The sequence below is a fragment of the Hyla sarda genome, chromosome 3, assembly GCF_029499605.1.
Source record: "Hyla sarda isolate aHylSar1 chromosome 3, aHylSar1.hap1, whole genome shotgun sequence".
Classification (NCBI taxonomy): domain Eukaryota; kingdom Metazoa; phylum Chordata; class Amphibia; order Anura; family Hylidae; genus Hyla; species Hyla sarda.
Window position 1 is genome coordinate 446,493,341 of NC_079191.1, and position 22,500 is coordinate 446,515,840.

Genomic DNA, 22,500 nt, shown 5'->3' on the forward strand with positions numbered 1-22,500 from the left:
TATATACAAGAATATAACTACTATAATACTGCTCCTATATATACAAGAATATAACTACTATAATACTGCCTCCTATATACAAGAATATAACTACTATAATACTGCTGCTATATACAAGAATATAACTACTATAATATTGCTCCTATATACAAGAATATAACTACTATAATACTGCTCCTATATACAAGAATATAACTACTATAATACTGCTCCTATATACAAGAATATAACTACTATAATACTGCTCCTATATACAAGAATATAACTACTATAATACTGCTCCTATATATACAAGAATATAACTACTATAATACTGCTCCTATATACAAGAATATAACTACTATAATACTGCTTCTATATACAAGAATATATCTACTATAATACTGCTACTATACACAAGAATACAACTACTATAATATTGCTCCTATATACAATAACATAGCTACTATAATACTGCTCCTATATACAAGAATATAACTACTATAATACTGCCTACTATATACAAGAATATAACTACTATAATACTGCTCCTATATAAAAGAATATAACTACTATAATACTGCCTCCTATACACAAGAATATAACTACTATAATACTGCTCCTATATACAAGAATACAACTACTATAATACTGCTCCTATATACAAGAATATAACTACTATAATACTGCCTCCTATATACAAGAATATAACTACTAAAATACTGCTCCTATATACAAGAAAATAACTACTATAATACTGCTCCTATATATACAAGAATATAATTACTATAATACTGCTCCTATATATACAAGAATATAACTACTATAATACTGCCTCCTATATACAAGAATATAACTACTATAATACTGCTGCTATATACAAAAATATAACTACTATAATACTGCTCCTATATACAAGAATATAACTACTATAATACTGCTCCTATATACAAGAAAATAACTACTATAATACTGCCCCCTATATACAAGAATATAACTACTATAATACTGATCCTATATATACAAGAATATAACTACTATAATACTGCCTCCTATATACAAGAATATAACTACTATAATACTGCTGCTATATACAAGAATATAACTACTATAATACTGCTCCTATATACAAGAATATAACTACTATAATACTGCTCCTATATACAAGAATATAACTACTATAATGCTGCTCCCATATACAAGAATATAACTACTATAATACTGCTCCTATATACAAGAATATAACTACTATAATACTGCTCCTATATACTAGAATATAACTACTATAATACTGCCACTATATACAAGAATATAACTACTATAATACTGCCTCCTATATACTAGAATATAACTACTATAATACTGCTCCTATATACAAGAATATAACTACTATAATGCTGCCCCTATATACAAGAATATAACTACTATAATACTGCCCCCTATATACAAGAATATAACTACTATTATACTGCCCCTATATACAGGAATATAACTACTATAATACTGCCTCCTATATACAAGAATATAACTACTATAATACCGCTCCTAGATACAAGAATATAACTACTATAATACTGCCTCCTATATACAAGAATATAACTACTATAATACTGCTCCTCTTATATGACTATGACTCCCATCATCCTCAGAGGACTCTTAGTTTTTGGCTGATATATTATTCGGTATATGCCTCAGCTGTCAGGTCCGCCCTGCACAGGGTTAATCTGTAGCGGCCCCAGTATGAGCGGTATTATGTATTCTCCCCCTTCAGGGATCCGCCAGCTGCATTATAGATTATTTCCATAATAATCCTGTGGCGGTTGAATACACAGTTATTGTGCGGGGTCTTCGGGGGGATTGGACTCATAATGATTATCAGGAAGACATTAAATAACGTGAGATTCTTAGAATCTATCCATTGTGACGCCCCCCGGTGGTCTCAGCTCCATTGTGACGCCCCCCGGTGGTCTCAGCTCCATTGTGACGCCCCACGGTGGTCTCAGCTCCATTGTGACGCCCCCCGGTGGTCTCAGCACCAGTGTGACGCCCCCCGGTGGTCTCAGCTCCATTGTGACGCCCCCCGGTGGTCTCAGCACCAGTGTGACGCCCCCCGGTGGTCTCAGCACCAGTGTGACGCCCCCCCCGGTGGTCTCAGCACCAGTGTGACGCCCCCCGGTGGTCTCAGCACCAGTGTGACGCCCCCGGTGGTCTCAGCTCCATTGTGACACCCCACGGTGGTCTCAGCACCAGTGTGACGCCCCGCGGTGGTCTCCTTCATCTCCTGCTGCTGCCGGTCAGAGGAATCAAAGAAATCGCTATAAAGTCACATTGTGAAGACACAACTCATTCTGTGATTGTTTCATATAACTCAAAGGGTGGTCTGCACTACTGCTGTCAGTCATTGTAGGGACTGTGATGAGGTGGTCTGCACTACTGCTGTCAGTCATTGTAGGGACTGTGATGAGGTGGTCTGCACTACTGCTGTCAGTCATTGTAGGGACTGTGATGAGGGTGGTCTGCACTACTGCTGTCAGTCATTGTAGGGACTATGATGAGGTGGTCTGCACTACTGCTGTCAGTCATTGTAGGGACTGTGATGAGGTTGGTCTGCACTACTGCTGTCAGTCATTGTAGGGACTGTGATGAGGTTGGTCTGCACTACTGCTGTCAGTCATTGTAGGGACTGTGATGAGGTTGGTCTGCACTACTGCTGTCAGTCATTGTAGGGACTGTGATGAGGTTGGTCTGCACTACTGCTGTCAGTCATTGTAGGGACTGTGATGAGGTGGTCTGCACTACTGCTGTCAGTCATTGTAGGGACTGTGATGAGGGTGGTCTGCACTACTGCTGTCAATCATTGTAGGGACTGTGATGAGGTGGTCTGCACTACTGCTGTCCGTCATTGTAGGGACTGTGATGAGATGGTCTGCACTACTGCTGTCAGTCATTGTAGGGACTGTGATGAGGTGGTCTGCACTACTGCTGTCAGTCATTGTAGGGACTGTGATGAGGTGGTCTGCACTACTGCTGTCAGTCATTGTAGGGACTGTGATGAGGGTGGTCTGCACTACTGCTGTCAGTCATTGTAGGGACTATGATGAGGTGGTCTGCACTACTGCTGTCAGTCATTGTAGGGACTGTGATGAGGTGGTCTGCACTACTGCTGTCAGTCATTGTAGGGACTGTGATGAGATGGTATGCACTACTGCTGTCAGTCATTGTAGGGACTGTGATGAGGTGGTCTGCACTACTGCTGTCAGTCATTGTAGGGACTGTGATGAGGTGGTCTGCACTACTGCTGTCAGTCATTGTAGGGACTATGATGAGGTGGTCTGCACTACTGCTGTCAGTCATTGTAGGGACTGTGATGAGGTTGGTCTGCACTACTGCTGTCAGTCATTGTAGGGACTGTGATGAGGTTGGTCTGCACTACTGCTGTCAGTCATTGTAGGGACTGTGATGAGGTTGGTCTGCACTACTGCTGTCAGTCATTGTAGGGACTGTGATGAGGTTGGTCTGCACTACTGCTGTCAGTCATTGTAGGGACTGTGATGAGGTGGTCTGCACTACTGCTGTCAGTCATTGTAGGGACTGTGATGAGGGTGGTCTGCACTACTGCTGTCAATCATTGTAGGGACTGTGATGAGGTGGTCTGCACTACTGCTGTCCGTCATTGTAGGGACTGTGATGAGGGTGGTCTGCACTACTGCTGTCAGTCATTGTAGGGACTGTGATGAGGTTGGTCTGCACTACTGCTGTCAGTCATTGTAGGGACTGTGATGAGGTGGTCTGCACTACTGCTGTCAGTCATTGTAGGGACTGTGATGAGGTTGGTCTGCACTACTGCTGTCTGTCATTTTCGGGACTGTGATGAGGTGGTCTGCACTACTGCTGTCAGTCATTGTAGGGACTGTGATGAGGGTGGTCTGCACTACTGCTGTCAGTCATTGTAGGGACTGTGATGAGGTGGTCTGCACTACTGCTGTCCGTCATTGTAGAGACTGTGATGAGGGTGGTCTGCACTACTGCTGTCAGTCATTGTAGGGACTGTGATGAGGTTGGTCTGCACTACTGCTGTCAGTCATTGTAGGGACTGTGATGAGGTGGTCTGCACTACTGCTGACAGTCATTGTAGGGACTGTGATGAGATGGTCTGCACTACTGCTGTCAGTCATTGTAGGGACTGTGATGAGGTTGGTCTGCACTACTGCTGTCAGTCATTTTAGGGACTGTGATGAGGTTGGTCTGCACTACTGCTGTCAGTCATTGTAGGGACTGTGATGAGGTTGGTCTGCACTACTGCTGTCAGTCATTGTAGGGACTGTGATGAGATGGTATGCACTACTGCTGTCAGTCATTGTAGGGACTGTGATGAGGTTGGTCTGCACTACTGCTGTCAGTCATTGTAGGGACTGTGATGAGATGGTATGCACTACTGCTGTCAGTCATTGTAGGGACTGTGATGAGGTTGGTCTGCACTACTGCTGTCAGTCATTGTAGGGACTGTGATGAGGTGGTCTGCGCTACTGCTGTCAGTCATTGTAGGGACTGTGATGAGGTTGGTCTGCACTACTGCTGTCAGTCATTGTAGGGACTGTGATGAGGTGGTCTGCACTACTGCTGTCAGTCATTGTAGGGACTGTGATGAGATGGTATGCACTACTGCTGTCAGTCATTGTAGGGACTGTGATGAGGTTGGTCTGCACTACTGCTGTCAGTCATTGTAGGGACTGTGATGAGATGGTATGCACTACTGCTGTCAGTCATTTTAGGGACTGTGATGAGGTTGGTCTGCACTACTGCTGTCAGTCATTGTAGGGACTGTGATGAGATGGTATGCACTACTGCTGTCAGTCATTGTAGGGACTATGATGAGGTGGTCTGCACTACTGCTGTCAGTCATTGTAGGGACTGTGATGAGGTGGTCTGCACTACTGCTGTCAGTCATTGTAGGGACTATGATGAGGTGGTCTGCACTACTGCTGTCAGTCATTGTAGGGACTGTGATGAGGTTGGTCTGCACTACTGCTGTCAGTCATTGTAGGGACTGTGATGAGGTTGGTCTGCACTACTGCTGTCAGTCATTGTAGGGACTATGATGAGGTGGTCTGCACTACTGCTGTCAGTCATTGTAGGGACTGTGATGAGGTGGTCTGCACTACTGCTGTCAGTCATTGTAGGGACTGTGATGAGGTGGTCTGCTCTACTGCTGTCAGTCATTGTAGGGACTGTGATGAGGTTGGTCTGCACTACTGCTGTCAGTCATTGTAGGGACTGTGATGAGGTGGTCTGCACTACTGCTGTCAGTCATTGTAGGGACTGTGATGAGATGGTCTGCACTACTGCTGTCAGTCATTGTAGGGACTGTGATGAGGTGGTCTGCACTACTGCTGTCAGTCATTGTAGGGACTGTGATGAGGTGGTCTGCACTACTGCTGTCAGTCATTGTAGGGACTGTGATGAGGTTGGTCTGCACTACTGCTGTCAGTCATTGTAGGGACTGTGATGAGGTTGGTCTGCACTACTGCTGTCAGTCATTGTAGGGACTATGATGAGGTGGTCTGCACTACTGCTGTCAGTCATTGTAGGGACTGTGATGAGGTTGGTCTGCACTACTGCTGTCAGTCATTGTAGGGACTGTGATGAGGTTGGTCTGCACTACTGCTGTCAGTCATTGTAGGGACTGTGATGAGGTTGGTCTGCACTACTGCTGTCAGTCATTGTAGGGACTGTGATGAGGTTGGTCTGCACTACTGCTGTCAGTCATTGTAGGGACTGTGATGAGGTGGTCTGCACTACTGCTGTCAGTCATTGTAGGGACTGTGATGAGGTGGTCTGCGCTACTGCTGTCAGTCATTGTAGGGACTATGATGAGATGGTATGCACTACTGCTGTCAGTCATTGTAGGGACTGTGATGAGGTGGTCTGCACTACTGCTGTCAGTCATTGTAGGGACTATGAGGAGGTGGTCTGCACTACTGCTGTCAGTCATTGTAGGGACTGTGATGAGGTGGTCTGCACTACTGCTGTCAGTCATTGTAGGGACTATGATGAGGTTGTCTGCACTACTGCTGTCAATCATTGTAGGGACTCTGATGAGGTGGTCTGCACTACTGCTGTCAGTAATTGTAGGGACTGTGATGAGGTGGTCGTCGGGGGTACACAGCTCCTTTGCCCTGTGATGAGGTGGTCGTCGGGGGTACACAGCTCCTTTGCTCTGTGATGAGGTGGTTGTTGGGGGTACACAGCTCCTTTGCTCTGTGATGAGGTGGTCGTCGGGGGTACACAGCTCCTTTGCTCTGTGATGAGGGGGTCGTTGGGGGTACACAGCTCCTTTGCCCTGTGATGAGGTGGTCGTCGGGGGTACACAGCTCCTTTGCTCTGTGATGAGGTGGTCATCGGGGGTACACAGCTCCTTTGCCTTGTGATGAGGTGGTCGTTGGGGGTACACAGCTCCTTTGCTCTGTGATGAGGTGGTCGTCGGGGGTACACAGCTCCTTTGCTCTGTGATGAGGTGGTCGTCGGGGGTACACAGCTCCTTTGCCCTGTGATGAGGTGGTCGTCGGGGGTACACAGCTCCTTTGCCTTGTGATGAGGTGGTCGTCGGGGGTACACAGCTCCTTTGCCCTGTGATGAGGGGGTCGTCGGGGGTACACAGCTCCTTTGCTCTGTGATGAGGTGGTCGTCGGGGGTACACAGCTCTTTTGCCTTGTGATGAGGTGGTCGTCGGGGGTACACAGCTCCTTTGCCTTGTGATGAGGTGGTCGTCGGGGGTACACAGCTCCTTTGCCCTGTGATGAGGTGGTCGTCGGGGGTACACAGCTCCTTTGCCCTGTGATGAGGGGGTCGTTGGGGGTACACAGCTCCTTTGCTCTGTGATGAGGTGGTCGTCGGGGGTACACAGCTCTTTTGCTCTGTGATGAGGTGGTCGTCGGGGGTACACAGCTCCTTTGCCCTGTGATGAGGTGGTCGTCGGGGGTACACAGCTCCTTTGCCCTGTGATGAGGTGGTCGTCGGGGGTACACAGCTCTTTTGCCCTGTGATGAGGGGGTCGTCGGGGGTACACAGCTCCTCTTCTCTGTGATGAGGTGGTCGTCGGGGGTGCACAGCTCCTTTGCCTTGTGATGAGGTGGTCGTCGGGGGTACACAGCTCCTTTGCCCTGTGATGAGGTGGTCGTCGGGTGTACACAGCTCCTTTGCTCTGTGATGAGGGGGTCGTTGGGGGTACACAGCTCCTTTGCCCTGTGATGAGGTGGTCGTCGGAGGTACACAGCTCCTTTGCTCTGTGATGAGGGGGTCGTCGGGGGTACACAGCTCCTTTGCTCTGTGATGAGGTGGTCGTTGGGGGTACACAGCTCCTTTGCCCTGTGATGAGGTGGTTGTCGGGGGTACACAGCTCCTTTGCCCTGTGATGAGGTGGTCGTCGGGGGTACACAACTCCTCTTCTCTGTGATAAGGTGGTCGTCGGGGGTACACAGCTCCTTTGCCCTGTGATGAGGGGGTCGTCGGGGGTACACAGCTCCTTTGCCCTGGGCTGAGGTGGTCGTTGGGGGTACACAGCTCCTTTGCCCTGCGATGAGGTGGTCGTCGGGGGTACACAGCTCCTTTGCTCTGTGATGAGGGGGTCGTTGGGGGTACACAGCTCCTTTGCCCTGTGATGAGGGGGTCGTCGGGGGTACACAGCTCCTTTGCCCTGTGATGAGGTGGTCGTTGGGGGTACACAGCTCCTTTGCCTTGTGATGAGGTGGTCGTTGGGGGTGCACAGCTCCTTTGCTCTGTGATGAGGGGGTCGTTGGGGGTACACAGCTCCTTTGCTCTGTGATGAGATGGTCGTCGGGGGTACACAGCTCCTTTGCTCTGTGATGAGGTGGTCGTCGGGGGTACACAGCTCCTTTCCTCTGTGATGAGGTGGTCGTCGGGGGTACACAGCTCCTTTGCCCTGTGATGAGGTGGTCGTCGGGGGTACACAGCTCCTTTCCTCTGTGATGAGGTGGTCGTCGGGGGTACACAGCTCCTTTGCCCTGTGATGAGGTGGTCGTCGGGGGTACACAGCTCCTTTGCTCAGTGATGAGGTGGTCGTCGGGGGTACACAGCTCCTCTTCTCTGTGATGAGGTGGTCGTCGGGGGTACACAGCTCCTTTGCCCTGTGATGAGGTGGTCGTCGGGGGTACACAGCTCCTTTGCCCTGTGATGAGGTGGTCGTTGGGGGTACACAGCTCCTTTGCCCTGTGATGAGGTGGTCGTCGGGGGTACACAGCTCCTTTGCTCAGTGATGAGGTGGTCGTCGGGGGTACACAGCTCCTCTTCTCTGTGATGAGGTGGTCGTCGGGGGTACACAGCTCCTTTGCCCTGTGATGAGGTGGTCGTCGGAGGTACACAGCTCCTTTGCTCTGTGATGAGGGGGTCGTCGGGGGTACACAGCTCCTTTGCTCTGTGATGAGGTGGTCGTTGGGGGTACACAGCTCCTTTGCCCTGTGATGAGGTGGTTGTCGGGGGTACACAGCTCCTTTGCCCTGTGATGAGGTGGTCGTCGGGGGTACACAGCTCCTTTGCCCTGTGATGAGGGGGTCGTCGGGGGTACACAGCTCCTTTGCCCTGTGCTGAGGTGGTCGTCGGGGGTACACAGCTCCTTTGCCCTGCGATGAGGTGGTCGTCGGGGGTACACAGCTCCTTTGCCCTGTGATGAGGTGGTCGTTGGGGGTACACAGCTCCTTTGCTCTGTGATGAGGGGGTCGTTGGGGGTACACAGCTCCTTTGCCCTGTGATGAGGGGGTCGTCGGGGGTACACAGCTCCTTTGCCCTGTGATGAGGTGGTCGTTGGGGGTACACAGCTCCTTTGCCTTGTGATGAGGTGGTCGTTGGGGGTGCACAGCTCCTTTGCTCTGTGATGAGGGGGTCGTTGGGGGTACACAGCTCCTTTGCCCTGTGATGAGGTGGTCGTCGGGGGGTACACAGCTCCTTTGCTCTGTGATGAGATGGTCGTCGGGGGTACACAGCTCCTTTGCTCTGTGATGAGGTGGTCATCGGGGGTACACAGCTCCTTTCCTCTGTGATGAGGTGGTCGTCGGGGGTACACAGCTCCTTTGCCCTGTGATGAGGTGGTCGTCGGGGGTACACAGCTCCTTTCCTCTGTGATGAGGTGGTCGTCGGGGGTACACAGCTCCTTTGCCCTGTGATGAGGTGGTCGTCGGGGGTACACAGCTCCTTTGCTCAGTGATGAGGTGGTCGTCGGGGGTACACAGCTCCTCTTCTCTGTGATGAGGTGGTCGTCGGGGGTACACAGCTCCTTTGCCCTGTGATGAGGTGGTCGTCGGGGGTACACAGCTCCTTTGCCCTGTGATGAGGTGGTCGTTGGGGGTACACAGCTCCTTTGCCCTGTGATGAGGTGGTCGTCGGGGGTACACAGCTCCTTTGCTCAGTGATGAGGTGGTCGTCGGGGGTACACAGCTCCTCTTCTCTGTGATGAGGTGGTCGTAGGGGGTACACAGCTCCTTTGCCCTGTGATGAGGTGGTCGTCGGGGGTACACAGCTCCTTTGCCCTGTGATGAGGTGGTCGTTGGGGGTACACAGCTCCTTTGCCCTGTGATGATGTGGTAGTCGGGGGTACACAGCTCCTTTGCCCTGTGATGAGGTGGTCGTCGGGGGGTACACAGCTCCTTTGCTCTGTGATGAGGTGGTCGTTGGGGGTACACAGCTCCTTTGCTCTGTGATGAGGGGGTCGTTGGGGGTACACAGCTCCTTTGCCCTGTGATGAGGGGGTCGTCGGGGGTACACAGCTCCTTTGCCCTGTGATGAGGTGGTCGTTGGGGATACACAGCTCCTTTGCCCTGTGATGAGGTGGTCGTCGGGGGGTACACAGCTCCTTTGCTCTGTGATGAGGTGGTCGTCGGGGGTACACAGCTCCTTGGCCCTGTGATGAGGTGGTCGTCGGGGGTACACAGCTCCTTGGCCCTGTGATGAGGTGGTCGTCGGGGGTACACAGCTCCTTGGCCCTGTGATGAGGTGGTCGTCGAGGGTACACAGCTCCTTTGCTCTGTGATGAGGTGGTCGTTGGGGGTACACAGCTCCTTTGCTCTGTTATGAGGTGGTCGTCGGGGGTACACAGCTCCTTTGCCCTGTGATGAGGTGGTCTTTGGGAGTACACAGCTCCTTTGCTCTGTTATGAGGTGGTCGTCGGGGGTACACAGCTCCTTTGCTCTGTGATGAGGTGGTCGTTGGGGGTACACAGCTCCTTTGCCCTGTGATGAGGTGGTCGTCGGGGGTACACAGCTCCTTTGCCCTGTGATGAGGTGGTCGTCGGGGGTACACAGCTCCTTTGCTCAGTGATGAGGGGGTCGTCGGGGGTACACAGCTCCTCTTCTCTGTGATGAGGTTTATGTTATTCCGTATTATCGCTGCGCACGTTCAGCTCTGCGTTTCCTCCATACTCTATCAGGCAGGATGTAACAAGCCCGGTGTATAATTATATGATGGCGCCGGTTCTGCTACATCGCGGCTCGCGCTCGTCTGGAGATTGAAGCCTCAGAATCGGCTGAAGGTTAATAAATTATTGACATGTTTCTCCGGATTCTTCTATACATCGCGTACAGATACGTGTAGCGGCAGCGATGGTGGGAGGAGCCAAGATCTCCGTCCTGATCAGTCCTATAATTATGATGTCTATATCTGGTCGTGTCCCCGTATATCACCAAACCACTATAGCGAGGGCGATATCTCATTAACAGGACAATTTGCGCATTTTTTATGGAAAGGCTTCTGGGTCTATCCTTTGAAGTGAATGGAGCAGTGTTGTAATACTGCACACAACCTGAGGACAGGGGGGCGCTGTATCTGGAAGAGACAACCATCACCAGATGAGGGATAAGTATTCATACCCCCAGGTGAGCCCAATACCTCAGCCTCCCCCGAGTAGACGTGTCCCCCGGATATATTGTAGTCGTCTCATTAGGTTTGAACCATTTTTACACTTTCAGTCTTGATTCAGCGTCTTCAGAGATTGGACAAATTATGGTCGTCAATATTTCTATTGTGTCCTATAGAGGAGAAAAAGTGGAGAATCGGCAGGATCAATATTTATGTTGTTATATAGAAGGATAATAAAGGGGACCTCCGGCTTAGAGAACCCATGTACATTCACTGTATTAGAGACCTAATAGAAGGACAAAGAAGCGGCTCCTCCATTATAGAAGGGGCTCCTCCATTATAGAAGGGGCTCCTCCATTATAGAAGGGGCTCCTCCATTATAGAAGGGGCTCCTCCATTATAGAAGGGGCTCCTCCATTATAGAAGGGGCTCCTCCATTATAGAAGGGGCTCCTCCACCATAGAAGCGGCTCGTCCGCCATAGAAGCGGCTCCTCTGCCATAGAAGGGGCTCCTCCGCCATAGAAGTGGCTTCTCCGCCATAGAAGGGGCTCCTCCACCATAGAAGGGGCTCCTTCGCCATAGAAGGGGCTACTCCGCCATAGAAGGGGCTCCTCCACCATAGAAGGGGCTGCTCCATTATAGATGGGGCTCCTGCGCCATAGAAGGGGCTCCTGCGCCATAGAAGGGGCTCCTACACCATAGAAGCGGCTCCTCCACCATAGAAGGGGCTCCTCCACCATAGAAGGGGCTCCTTCGCCATAGATGGGGCTCCTCCACCATAGAAGGGGCTCCTACACCATAGAAGCGGCTCCTCCACCATAGAAGGGGCTCCTCCACCATAGAAGGGGCTCCTTCGCCATAGAAGGGGCTCCTCCACCATAGAAGGGGCTCCTCCGCCATAGAAGGGGCTCCTCCGCCATAGAAGGGGCTCCTCCACCATAGAAGCGGCTCCTCCACCATATAAGGGGCTCCTCCCCCATAGAAGGGGCTCCTCCGCCATAGAAGGGGCTCCTCCATTATAGATGGGGCTCCTGCGCCATAGAAGGGGCTCCTCCGCCATAGATGGGGCTCCTCCGTGATAAATGGGGCTCCTCCGTGATAGATGGGGCTCCTCCATCATAGATGGGGCTCCTCCATCATAGAAGGGGCTCCTCCGTCATAGAAGGGGCTCCTCCTTTATAGATGGGGCTCCTCCGCTATAGAAGGGGCTCCTACATCATAGAAGGGGTCCTCCACCATAGATGGAGCTCCTCCGCCATAGAAGGGGCTCCTCCGCCATAGAAATGGCTTCTCCGCCATAGAAGCGGCTCCTCCACCATAGAAGCGGCTTCTCCACCATAGAAGCGGCTCCTCCTCCATAGAAGCGGCTCCTCCTCCATAGAAGCGGCTCCTCCTCCATAGAAGCGGCTCCTCCGCTATAGAAGTGGCTCCTCCGCCATAGATGTGGCTTCTCCGCCATAGAAGCGGCTTCTCCGCCATAGATGGGGCTCCTCCACCATAGAAGGGGCTCCTCCGCCATAGAAGCGGCTCCTCCTCCATAGAAGCGGCTCCTCCACCATAGAAGGGGCTCCTCCACCATAGAAGGGGCTCCTCCACCATATAAGGGGCTCCTCCCCCATAGAAGGGGCTCCTCCGCCATAGAAGGGGCTCCTCCATTATAGATGGGGCTCCTGCGCCATAGAAGGGGCTCCTCCGCCATAGATGGGGCTCCTCCGTGATAGATGGGGCTCCTCCGTGATAGATGGGGCTCCTCCATCATAGATGGGGCTCCTCCATCATAGAAGGGGCTCCTCCATCATAGAAGGGGCTCCTCCGTCATAGAAGGGGCTCCTCTGTCATAGAAGGGGCTCCTCCATTATAGATGGGGCTCATCCGCCATAGAAGGGGCTCCTACATCATAGAAGGGGTCCTCCACCATAGATGGGGCTCCTCCACCATAGAAGGGGCTCCTCCGCCATAGAAGCGGCTCCTCCGCCATAGAAGCGGCTCCTCCTCCATAGAAGCAGCTCCTCCTCCATAGAAGCGGCTCCTCCACCATAGAAGCGGCTCCTCCACCATAGAATGGGCTCCTCCACCATAGAAGGGGCTCCTCCGCTATAGAAGTGGCTCCTCCGCTATAGAAGTGGCTCCTCCGCCATAGATGGGGCTCCTCCGCCATAGATGGGGCTCCTCCGCCATAGATGGGGCTCCTCCGCCATAGATGAGGCTCCTCCTCCATAGATGAGGCTCCTCTGCCATAGATGAGGCTCCTCCGCCATAGAAGGGGCTCCTCGCCATAGATGGAGCTCCTCCGCCACAGATGGGGCTCCTCCGCCATAGATGGGGCTCCTCCTCCATAGATGAGGCTCCTCCACCATAGAAGGGGCTCTTCCGCCATAGATGAGGCTCATCCTCCATAGAAGGGGCTCCTCTGCAATAGATGAGGCTCCTCCTCCATAGAAGGGGCTCCTCCGCCATAGAAGGGGCTCCTCCACCATAGAAAGGGTTCCTCCGCCATAGAAAGAGCTCCTCCACCATAGAAAGGGCTTCTCCGCCATAGAAGGGGCTCCTTCATTATAGATGGGGCTCCTCCACCATAGAAAGGGCTCCTCCGCCATAGAAAGGGCTCCTCCATTTTGAATGGGGCTCCTCCATGGAAGGGGCTCCTTCGTCATAGAAGAGGCTCCTCCGCGATATAAGGGGCTCCTCCACCATAAATCAGGCTCCTCCACCAAAGAAGGGGCTTCTTCCCCATAGAAGTGGCGGTGAAGATCCTTAAAGGAGAATTCCAACATCAGGTTAAGAAAAAAAAATGCCTCAGCTCTTCATCACAGTCCTCCCACCCTGCCTACTCATTCACTCATTTGCACAGTAAAGTTGCAGCACCTGTTGTATTCATCCCCTGTCTACTCCTCTGCCTGTGACATTGTTCAGCACAAGGCAGCATGCTGTAACCGCACCTGATTCTTCATAAATTTCCCAATACAGATATATATATATATATATATATATATATATATATATATATACACACACATACACACACACACACACAGTATAAGACAGGGAAATGGTGATGTAGCTGTAGGGGCTAACCAGAGGTGATGACTTCACTCAGGGGCGGGGCTAGAGCTCAGAATCAAGATCCAACCTTCTGAGATAGCAGAGGATGATGGGAGAAAGGGAGGAGCCGTGGAGCTGCTAAGACAACACTACACTGACTATGAGAGGGCTACACAATTTCCTGACAGAAGTGAGGGAGGAGCCAGGAAAGTGGAGACAACACCACACTGACAGGGAGGGCTACACAACTTCCTGTGGAAAGTAAATCACACAAAAACATACTAAAGCCAGTACAATCTGTGATAACACTAAATTAGTTTCTTATTTATCATGAAGTCTTATTTTCTGGGACCAGAATCCTACTGTGAGTTACGCTACCATTGATTAAAATGGGTCCACAGACAGTCCGCAATAGTGTCCGATTTGCGGACTGTCCGCGGACCCATTTAAATCAATGGTAGCGTAACTCGCAGAAGGTTTTCAGCATTGAGAAACTCGCTGCTAGCTACTAGCGTGTGAACGCACCCTTAAAATGTCTTGTTTTTTAGGAAGTGTGCAGTGTTGCCAATCCATTTTTTCATTTTTACCCATTTCCCCTAAATAAAAAATAATCCAACTACATAAAATAGCGCCCTTTGAGTCTTTGGCACAATAAATAAATGAGGGTCTGTTGTCTCCATCTAAAATGTCATGCTGTGATGCCATGCTGTGATGTCATGCTGTGATGCCATGCTGTGATGCCATGCTGTGATGCCATGCTGTGATGTAATGCTGTGATGTAATGCTGTGATGTCATGCAGTGATGTCATGCTGTGATGTCATGCAGTGATGTCATGCAGTGATGTCATGTTGTGATGTCATGTTGTGATGTCATGTTGTGATGTCATGCTGTGATTTCATGCTGTGATGCCATGCTGTGATGTAATGCTGTGATGCCATGCTGTGATGTCATGCTGTGATTTCATGCTGTGATTTCATGCTGTGATGCCATGCTGTGATGTAATGCTGTGATGTCATGCTGTGATGCCATGCAGTGATGTCATGCTGTGATGTCATGCTGTGATGTCATGCTGTGATGTCATGCTGTGATGTCCTGCTGTGATGTCCTGCTGTGATGTCACGCTGTAATGTCCTGCTGTGATGTCCTGCTGTGATGTCCTGCTGTGATGTCCTGCTGTGATAGGACTAGATACAGTGGCACCTTCTTCCTGGGGAATCCCCATCTATATACAAATCAGATTTTTTCCATTTGATCAGCTGTAAATTATAACAAACGCAGTGAATTTTCCGGATCGGTCCCGGTCGCCGCAGCTTCTTGTATCTGATTCATTGCTCATTAACGTCTACACTTTGATTAATTGTCTCTAAATATCAGATACAAGTCATGAGGTCCCTTCCTCCTGACCCGGCGCTCGTCTCGTTATTCTTTTGGCTCCGTCCACATTATCGCCCATTGTTAGAATAATTGGTTGTTTATTGTGTATTATACTCATATTCCTCCATATTATTCTCATATTCCTCCATATTATTCTCATATTCCTCCATATTATTCACATATTCCTCCATATTATACTCATATTCCTCCATATTATACTCATATTCCTCCATATTATACTCATATTCCTCCATATTATTCTCATATTCCTCCATATTATTCTCATATTCCTCCATATTATTATTCTCATATTCCTCCATATTATTCTCATATTCCTCCATATTATTCTCATATTCCTCCATATTATATTATATTCCTCCATATTATTCTCATATTCCTCCATATTATACTCATATTCCTCCATATTATTCTCATATTCCTCCATATTATTCTCATATTCCTCCATATTATACTCATATTCCTCCATATTATTCTCATATTCCTCCATATTATTCTCATATTCCTCCATATTATTCTCATATTCCTCCATATTATACTCATATTCCTCCATATTATACTCATATTCCTCCATATTATACTCATATTCCTCCATATTATACTCATATTCCTCCATATTATACTCATATTCCTCCATATTATACTCATATTCCTCCATATTATTCTCATATTCCTCCATATTATACTCATATTCCTCCATATTATTCTCATATTACTCCATATTATTCTCATATTCCTCCATATTATACTCATATTCCTCCATATTATACTCATATTCCTCCATATTATATTATATTCCTCCACATTATTCTCATATTCCTCCATATTATTCTCATATTCCTCCATATTATTCTCATATTCCTCCATATTATACTCATATTCCTCCATATTATACTCATATTCCTCCATATTTTATTATATTCCTCCATATTATACTCATATTCCTCCATATTATACTCATATTCCTCCATATTATATTATATTCCTCCACATTATTCTCATATTCCTCCATATTATTCTCATATTCCTCCATATTATTCTCATATTCCTCCATATTATACTCATATTCCTCCATATTATATTATATTCCTCCATATTATTCTCATATTCCTCCATATTATTCTCATATTCCTCCATATTATACTCATATTCCTCCATATTATACTCATATTCCTCCATATTATTCTCATATTCCTCCATATTATACTCATATTCCTCCATATTATTCTCATATTCTTCCATATTATTCTCATATTCCTCCATATTATACTCATATTCCTCCATATTACCGTATATTATATTCCTCCATATTATTCTCATATTTCTCCATATTATTTTCATATTCCTCCATATTATTCTCATATTCCTCCATATTATACTCATATTCCTCCATATTATATTATATTCCTCCATATTATACTCATATTCCTCCATATTATTGTCATATTCCTCCATATTATTCTCATATTTCTCCATATTATACTCATATTCCTCCATATTATTCTCATATTCCTCCATATTATACTCATATTCCTCCATATTATATTATATTCCTCCATATTATACTCATATTCCTCCATATTATTGTCATATTCCTCCATATTATTCTCATATTCCTCCATATTATTCTCATATTCCTCCATATTATACTCATATTCCTCCATATTATTTGCATATTCCTCCATATTATTCTCATATTCCTCCATATTATTCTCATATTCCTCCATATTATACTCATATTCCTCCATATTATTTGCATATTCCTCCATATTATACTCATATTCCTCCATATTATTCTCATATTCCTCCATATTATACTCATATTCCTCCATATTATATTATATTCCTCCATATTATACTCATATTCCTCCATATTATTCTCATATTTCTCCATATTATTCTCATATTTCTCCATATTATTCTCATATTTCTCCATATTATACTCATATTCCTCCATATTATTCTCATATTCCTCCATATTATTCTCATATTTCTCCATATTCTCATATTCCTCCATATTATACTCATATTCCTCCATATTATTCTCATATTCCTCCATATTATACTCATATTCCTCCATATTATTCTCATATTCCTCCATAGTATTCTCATATTCCTCCATATTATTCTCATATTCCTCCATATTATTCTCATATTCTTCCATATTATTCTCATATTCCTCCATATTATACTCATATTCCTCCATATTATTCTCATATTCCTCCATATTATTCTCATATTCCTCCATATTATACTCATATTCCTCCATATAATACTTATATTCATATAAAGAGACCCCCAAACCTACAGGCAGGCATACATGTGTATTGTACATGATAGATAAGCATAGAGAGATAAAGAGAGCTTTATATGCATGTAGTTAGTGCCCCCTAGTGGTGGTTGTATCTATATGTAATGATGCCCCCTAGTGGTGGTTGTATCTATATGTAATGAGCTCCCCCTAGTGGTGGTTGTATCTATATGTAATGAGTGCCCCCTAGTGGTGGTTGTATCTATATGTAATGATGCCCCCTAGTGGTGGTTGTATCTATATGTAGTGATGCCCCCTAATGGTGGTTGTATCTATATGTAGTGAGTGCCCCCTAGTGGTGGTTGTATCTATATGTAGTGATGCCCCTAGTGGTGGTTGTATTTATATGTAGCATGCCCCTAGTTGTGGTTGTATCTATATGTAATGAGCTCCCCCTAGTGGTGGTTGTATCTATATGTAATGAGCTCCCCCTAGTGGTGGTTGTATCTATATGTAATGAGCTCCCCCTAGGGGTGGTTGTATCTATATGTAGTGATTGCCCCCTAGTGGTGGTTGTATCTATATGTAATGAGCTCCCCCTAGTGGTGGTTGTATCTATATGTAATGATGCCCCTAGTGGCTGTTGTATCTATATGTAGTGATGCCCCTAGTGGTTGTTGTATTTATATGTAGTGATACCCCTAGTGGTGGTTGTATCTATATGTAATGAGCTCCCCCTAGTGGTGGTTGTATCTATATGTAATGAGCTCCCCCTAGTGGTGGTTGTATCTATATGTAGTGATACCCCTAGTGGTGGTTGTATCTATATGTAATGAGCTCCCCCTAGTGGTGGTTGTATCTATATGTAATGAGCTCCCCCTAGTGGTGGTTGTATCTATATGTAGTGATACCCCTAGTGGTGGTTGTATCTATATGTAATGAGCTCCCCCTAGTGGTGGTTGTATCTATATGTAATGAGCTCCCCCTAGTGGTGGTTGTATCTATATGCAATGAGCTCCCCCTAGTGGTGGTTGTATCTATATGTAATGAGTGCCCCCTAGTGGTGGTTGTATCTATATGTAATGAGCCCCCCCCCCCCCCCCCCTAGTGGTGATTGTATCTATATGTAATGAGCTCCCCCTAGTGGTGGTTGTATCTATATGTAATGAGCTCCCCCTAGTGGTGGTTGTATCTATATGTAATGAGCTCCCCCTAGTGGTGGTTGTATCTATATGCAATGAGCTCCCCCTAGTGGTGGTTGTATCTATATGTAATGAGTGCCCCCTAGTGGTGATTGTATGTATATGTAATGAGCTCCCCCTAGTGGTGGTTGTATCTATATGTAATGAGCTCCCCCTAGTGGTGGTTGTATCTATATGCAATGAGCTCCCCCTAGTGGTGGTTGTATCTATATTTAATGAGCTCCCCCTAGTGGTGGTTGTATCTATATTTAATGAGCTCCCCCTAGTGGTGGTTGTATCTATATGTAATGAGCCCCCCCCCCCCCCCCCCCCCCCTAGTGGTGGTTGTATCTATATGTAATGAGCTCCCTAGTGGTGGTTGTATCTATATGTAATGAGCTCCCCCTAGTGGTGGTTGTATCTATATGTAGTGATGCCCCTAGTGGTGGTTGTATCTATATGTAATGAGCGCCCCCTAGTGGTGGTTGTATCTATATGTAATGAGCTCCCCCTAGTGGTGGTTGTATCTATATTTAATGAGATCCCCCTAGTGGTGGTTGTATCTATATGTAATGATGCCCCCTAGTGGTGGTTATATCTATATGTAATGAGCTCCCCCTAGTGGTGGTTGTATCTATATGTAATGAGCTCCCCCTAGTGGTGGTTGTATCTATATGTAGTGATGCCCCTAGTGGTGGTTGAATCTATATGTAATGAGCTCCCCCTAGTGCTGGTTGTATCTATATGTAATGAGCTCCCCCTAGTGGTGGTTGTATCTATATGTAATGATGCCCCCTAGTGGTGGTTGTATTTATATGTAATGAGCTCCCCCTAGTGGTGGTTGTATCTATATGTAATGAGCTCCCCCTAGTGGTGGTTATATCTATATGTAGTGATGCCCCTAGTGGTGGTTATATCTATATGTAATGAGCTCCCCCTAGTGGTGGTTGTATCTATATGTAATGAGCTCCCCCTAGTGGTGGTTGTATCTACATGTAATGAGCTCCCCCTAGTGGTGGTTGTATCTATATGTAATGAGCTCCCCCTAGTGGTGGTTGTATCTACATGTAGTGATGCCCCTAGTGGTGGTTGTATCTATATGTAATGAGCTCCCCCTAGTGGTGGTTGTATCTATATGTAATGATGCCCCCTAGTGGTGGTTGTATTTATATGTAATGAGCTCCCCCTAGTGGTGGTTGTATCTATATGTAATGAGCTCCCCCTAGTGGTGGTTGTATCTATATGTAGTGATGCCCCTAGTGGTGGTTATATCTATATGTAATGAGCTCCCCCTAGTGGTGGTTGTATCTATATGTAATGAGCTCCCCCTAGTGGTGGTTGTATCTACATGTAATGAGCTCCCCCTAGTGGTGGTTGTATCTATATGTAATGAGCTCCCCCTAGTGGTGGTTGTATCTACATGTAGTGATGCCCCTAGTGGTGGTTGTATCTATATGTAATGAGCCCCCCCTAGTGGTGGTTGTATCTACATGTAATGAGCTCCCCCTAGTGGTGGTTGTATCTATATGTAGTGATGCCCCTAGTGGTGGTTGTATCTATATGTAATGAGCTCCCCCTAGTGGTGGTTGTATCTATATGTAATGAGCTCCCCCTAGTGGTGGTTGTATCTACATGTAATGAGCTCCCCCTAGTGGTGGTTGTATCTATATGTAATGAGCTCCCCCTAGTGGTGGTTGTATCTACATGTAGTGATGCCCCTAGTGGTGGTTGTATCTATATGTAATGAGCCCCCCCTAGTGGTGGTTGTATCTACATGTAATGAGCTCCCCCTAGTGGTGGTTGTATCTATATGTAGTGATGCCCCTAGTGGTGGTTGTATCTATATGTAATGAGCTCCCCCTAGTGGTGGTTGTATCTATATGTAATGAGCTCCCCCTAGTGGTGGTTGTATCTATATGTAATGAGCTCCCCCTAGTGGTGGTTGTATCTATATGTAATGAGCTCCCCCTAGTGGTGGTTGTATCTATATGTAGTGATACCCCTAGTGTGGTTGTATCTATATGTAATGAGCGCCGCCTAGTGGTGGTTGTATTTATATGTAGCATGCCCCTAGTTGTGCTTGTATCTATATGTAATGAGCTCCCCCTAGTGGTGGTTGTATCTATATGTAATGAGCTCCCCCTAGTGGTGGTTGTATCTATATGTAATGAGCTCCCCCTAGTGGTGGTTGTATCTATATGTAATGAGCTCCCCCTAGTGGTGGTTGTATCTATATGTAATGAGCTCCCCCTAGTGGTGCTTGTATCTATATGTAATGAGCTCCCCCTAGTGGTGGTTGTATCTATATGTAATGAGCTCCCCCTAGTGGTGGTTGTATCTATATGTAGTGATGCCCCTAGTGGTGGTTGTATCTATATGTAATGAGCTCCCCCTAGTGGTGGTTGTATCTATATGTAATGAGCTCCCCCTAGTGGTGGTTGTATCTATATGTAATGAGCTCCCCCTAGTGGTGGTTGTATCTATATCTAGAGAACATCCCCTTATTGTGGCTCAATATTGAGTCATTCATACGCCGTAATCTGAATTTTATTTTTCGGCATAAATTGTAGTAAATTTGTTCGTTTATTTTAGGCCCCGCCCCTTCCCGTTATACTCCAACTACTTTTTGTATCATTCATTATTTTTTTTATTAAGAGTGCAAAATTGGGGGGGAAGTATCACATTATGCACAAAAACAGATGTGCACTAAAATGTCACATTTTTCTCTTTTTTGTAAATTTGGCGCTGTGTGTCAGTATAATTCGTGTTTATCGATATAACGTAACGCTGATAATATCTGATCATGAAGTCAATCACCCTGCGCCATTCAGTCACTAACGCGTCCCCACCTTTCGCCGCTCACACGTTTGTATCTAATTGTCCCGTTTAGTCGCCGCGACTTTTATGCAACGGCCTCAGTTTAACAAAGTGGAAAAGAAGAGTCCCAAATAAATCCTGACATCGATTTGAACATTATGATATCAAAAAGATTGTGTTGTCAGATCAATAACGCCGCCAAAACGTATCCGCGGCCCATTTACCGCCACATCACACGAGCGCTTTATACGGCGGGAGCGGCGCTGCGTCTGAAGGGACGCTATATTTAGCAACGTCCCTTTCTTCCTGCGAGATCAATGGGACCTGACGGAGAGGATGTTTAATCTTAATTACTAGTCGTCTCCGCTATACGCCGGCTCAGCTCTGCAGCGCGGCGCCCTGGTTTGGAAAACATGGCTGCTGTTTTATTTTTTATTTTTATTGTTAAATAGCGCCACACCTGTCTGTGTGTTTCCGTCTGGTATTGCAGTTTAGCTTTATTCACTTTAACAGAGCTGCAGTGCCACAGACAGCCTGTGGGCACGGGTGGCGCTGTTCCAGACAACCCCTTTTTCCAGACAGTGCCTTCAGCTGTTGCAAAACTACAACCCCCAGCATGCCCGGACAGCCATAGGCTGTCCGGGCATGCTGGGGGTTGTAGTTTTGCAGCAGCTGGAGACACCTTGCGGGGGTCTATATAGTTGGGGTCCCGCCATTGTATACGTCCCACATGTCCTGTATTTGTGAATGTTTTCTATAGGGCCGATCCAGAGTCCCCGTAACCTCCTTGTGTTTTTGTCCGCAGCGCCGGCTCAGGCTCAGATAATTCACGCCGGTCAGGCGTGCGTGGTGAAAGAGGACAACATGAGCGAGCGGGTCTACACCATCCGAGAGGGCGATACGCTAGTGCTGCAGTGTCTGATCAGTGGGCACCCACGACCGCAGGTAGGAGACTGGTGATGAAGAGTCACCC

At 47.2% G+C, this 22,500-nt stretch overlaps 1 protein-coding gene across 3 annotated transcripts in view; it reads left to right on the forward strand.

Annotated features, from left to right (window-relative positions):
• The window catches only part of MDGA1 (MAM domain containing glycosylphosphatidylinositol anchor 1), a 429,239-nt gene that overhangs the window by 170,765 nt on the left and 235,974 nt on the right, over positions 1 to 22,500 (forward strand). For all 3 annotated transcript variants that reach the window (XM_056568671.1, XM_056568670.1, XM_056568672.1), the window contains exon 2: positions 22,333 to 22,472. In XM_056568671.1, the coding sequence (XP_056424646.1) occupies positions 22,333 to 22,472 (140 nt within the window). The remainder of the gene's footprint in view (positions 1 to 22,332; positions 22,473 to 22,500) is intronic.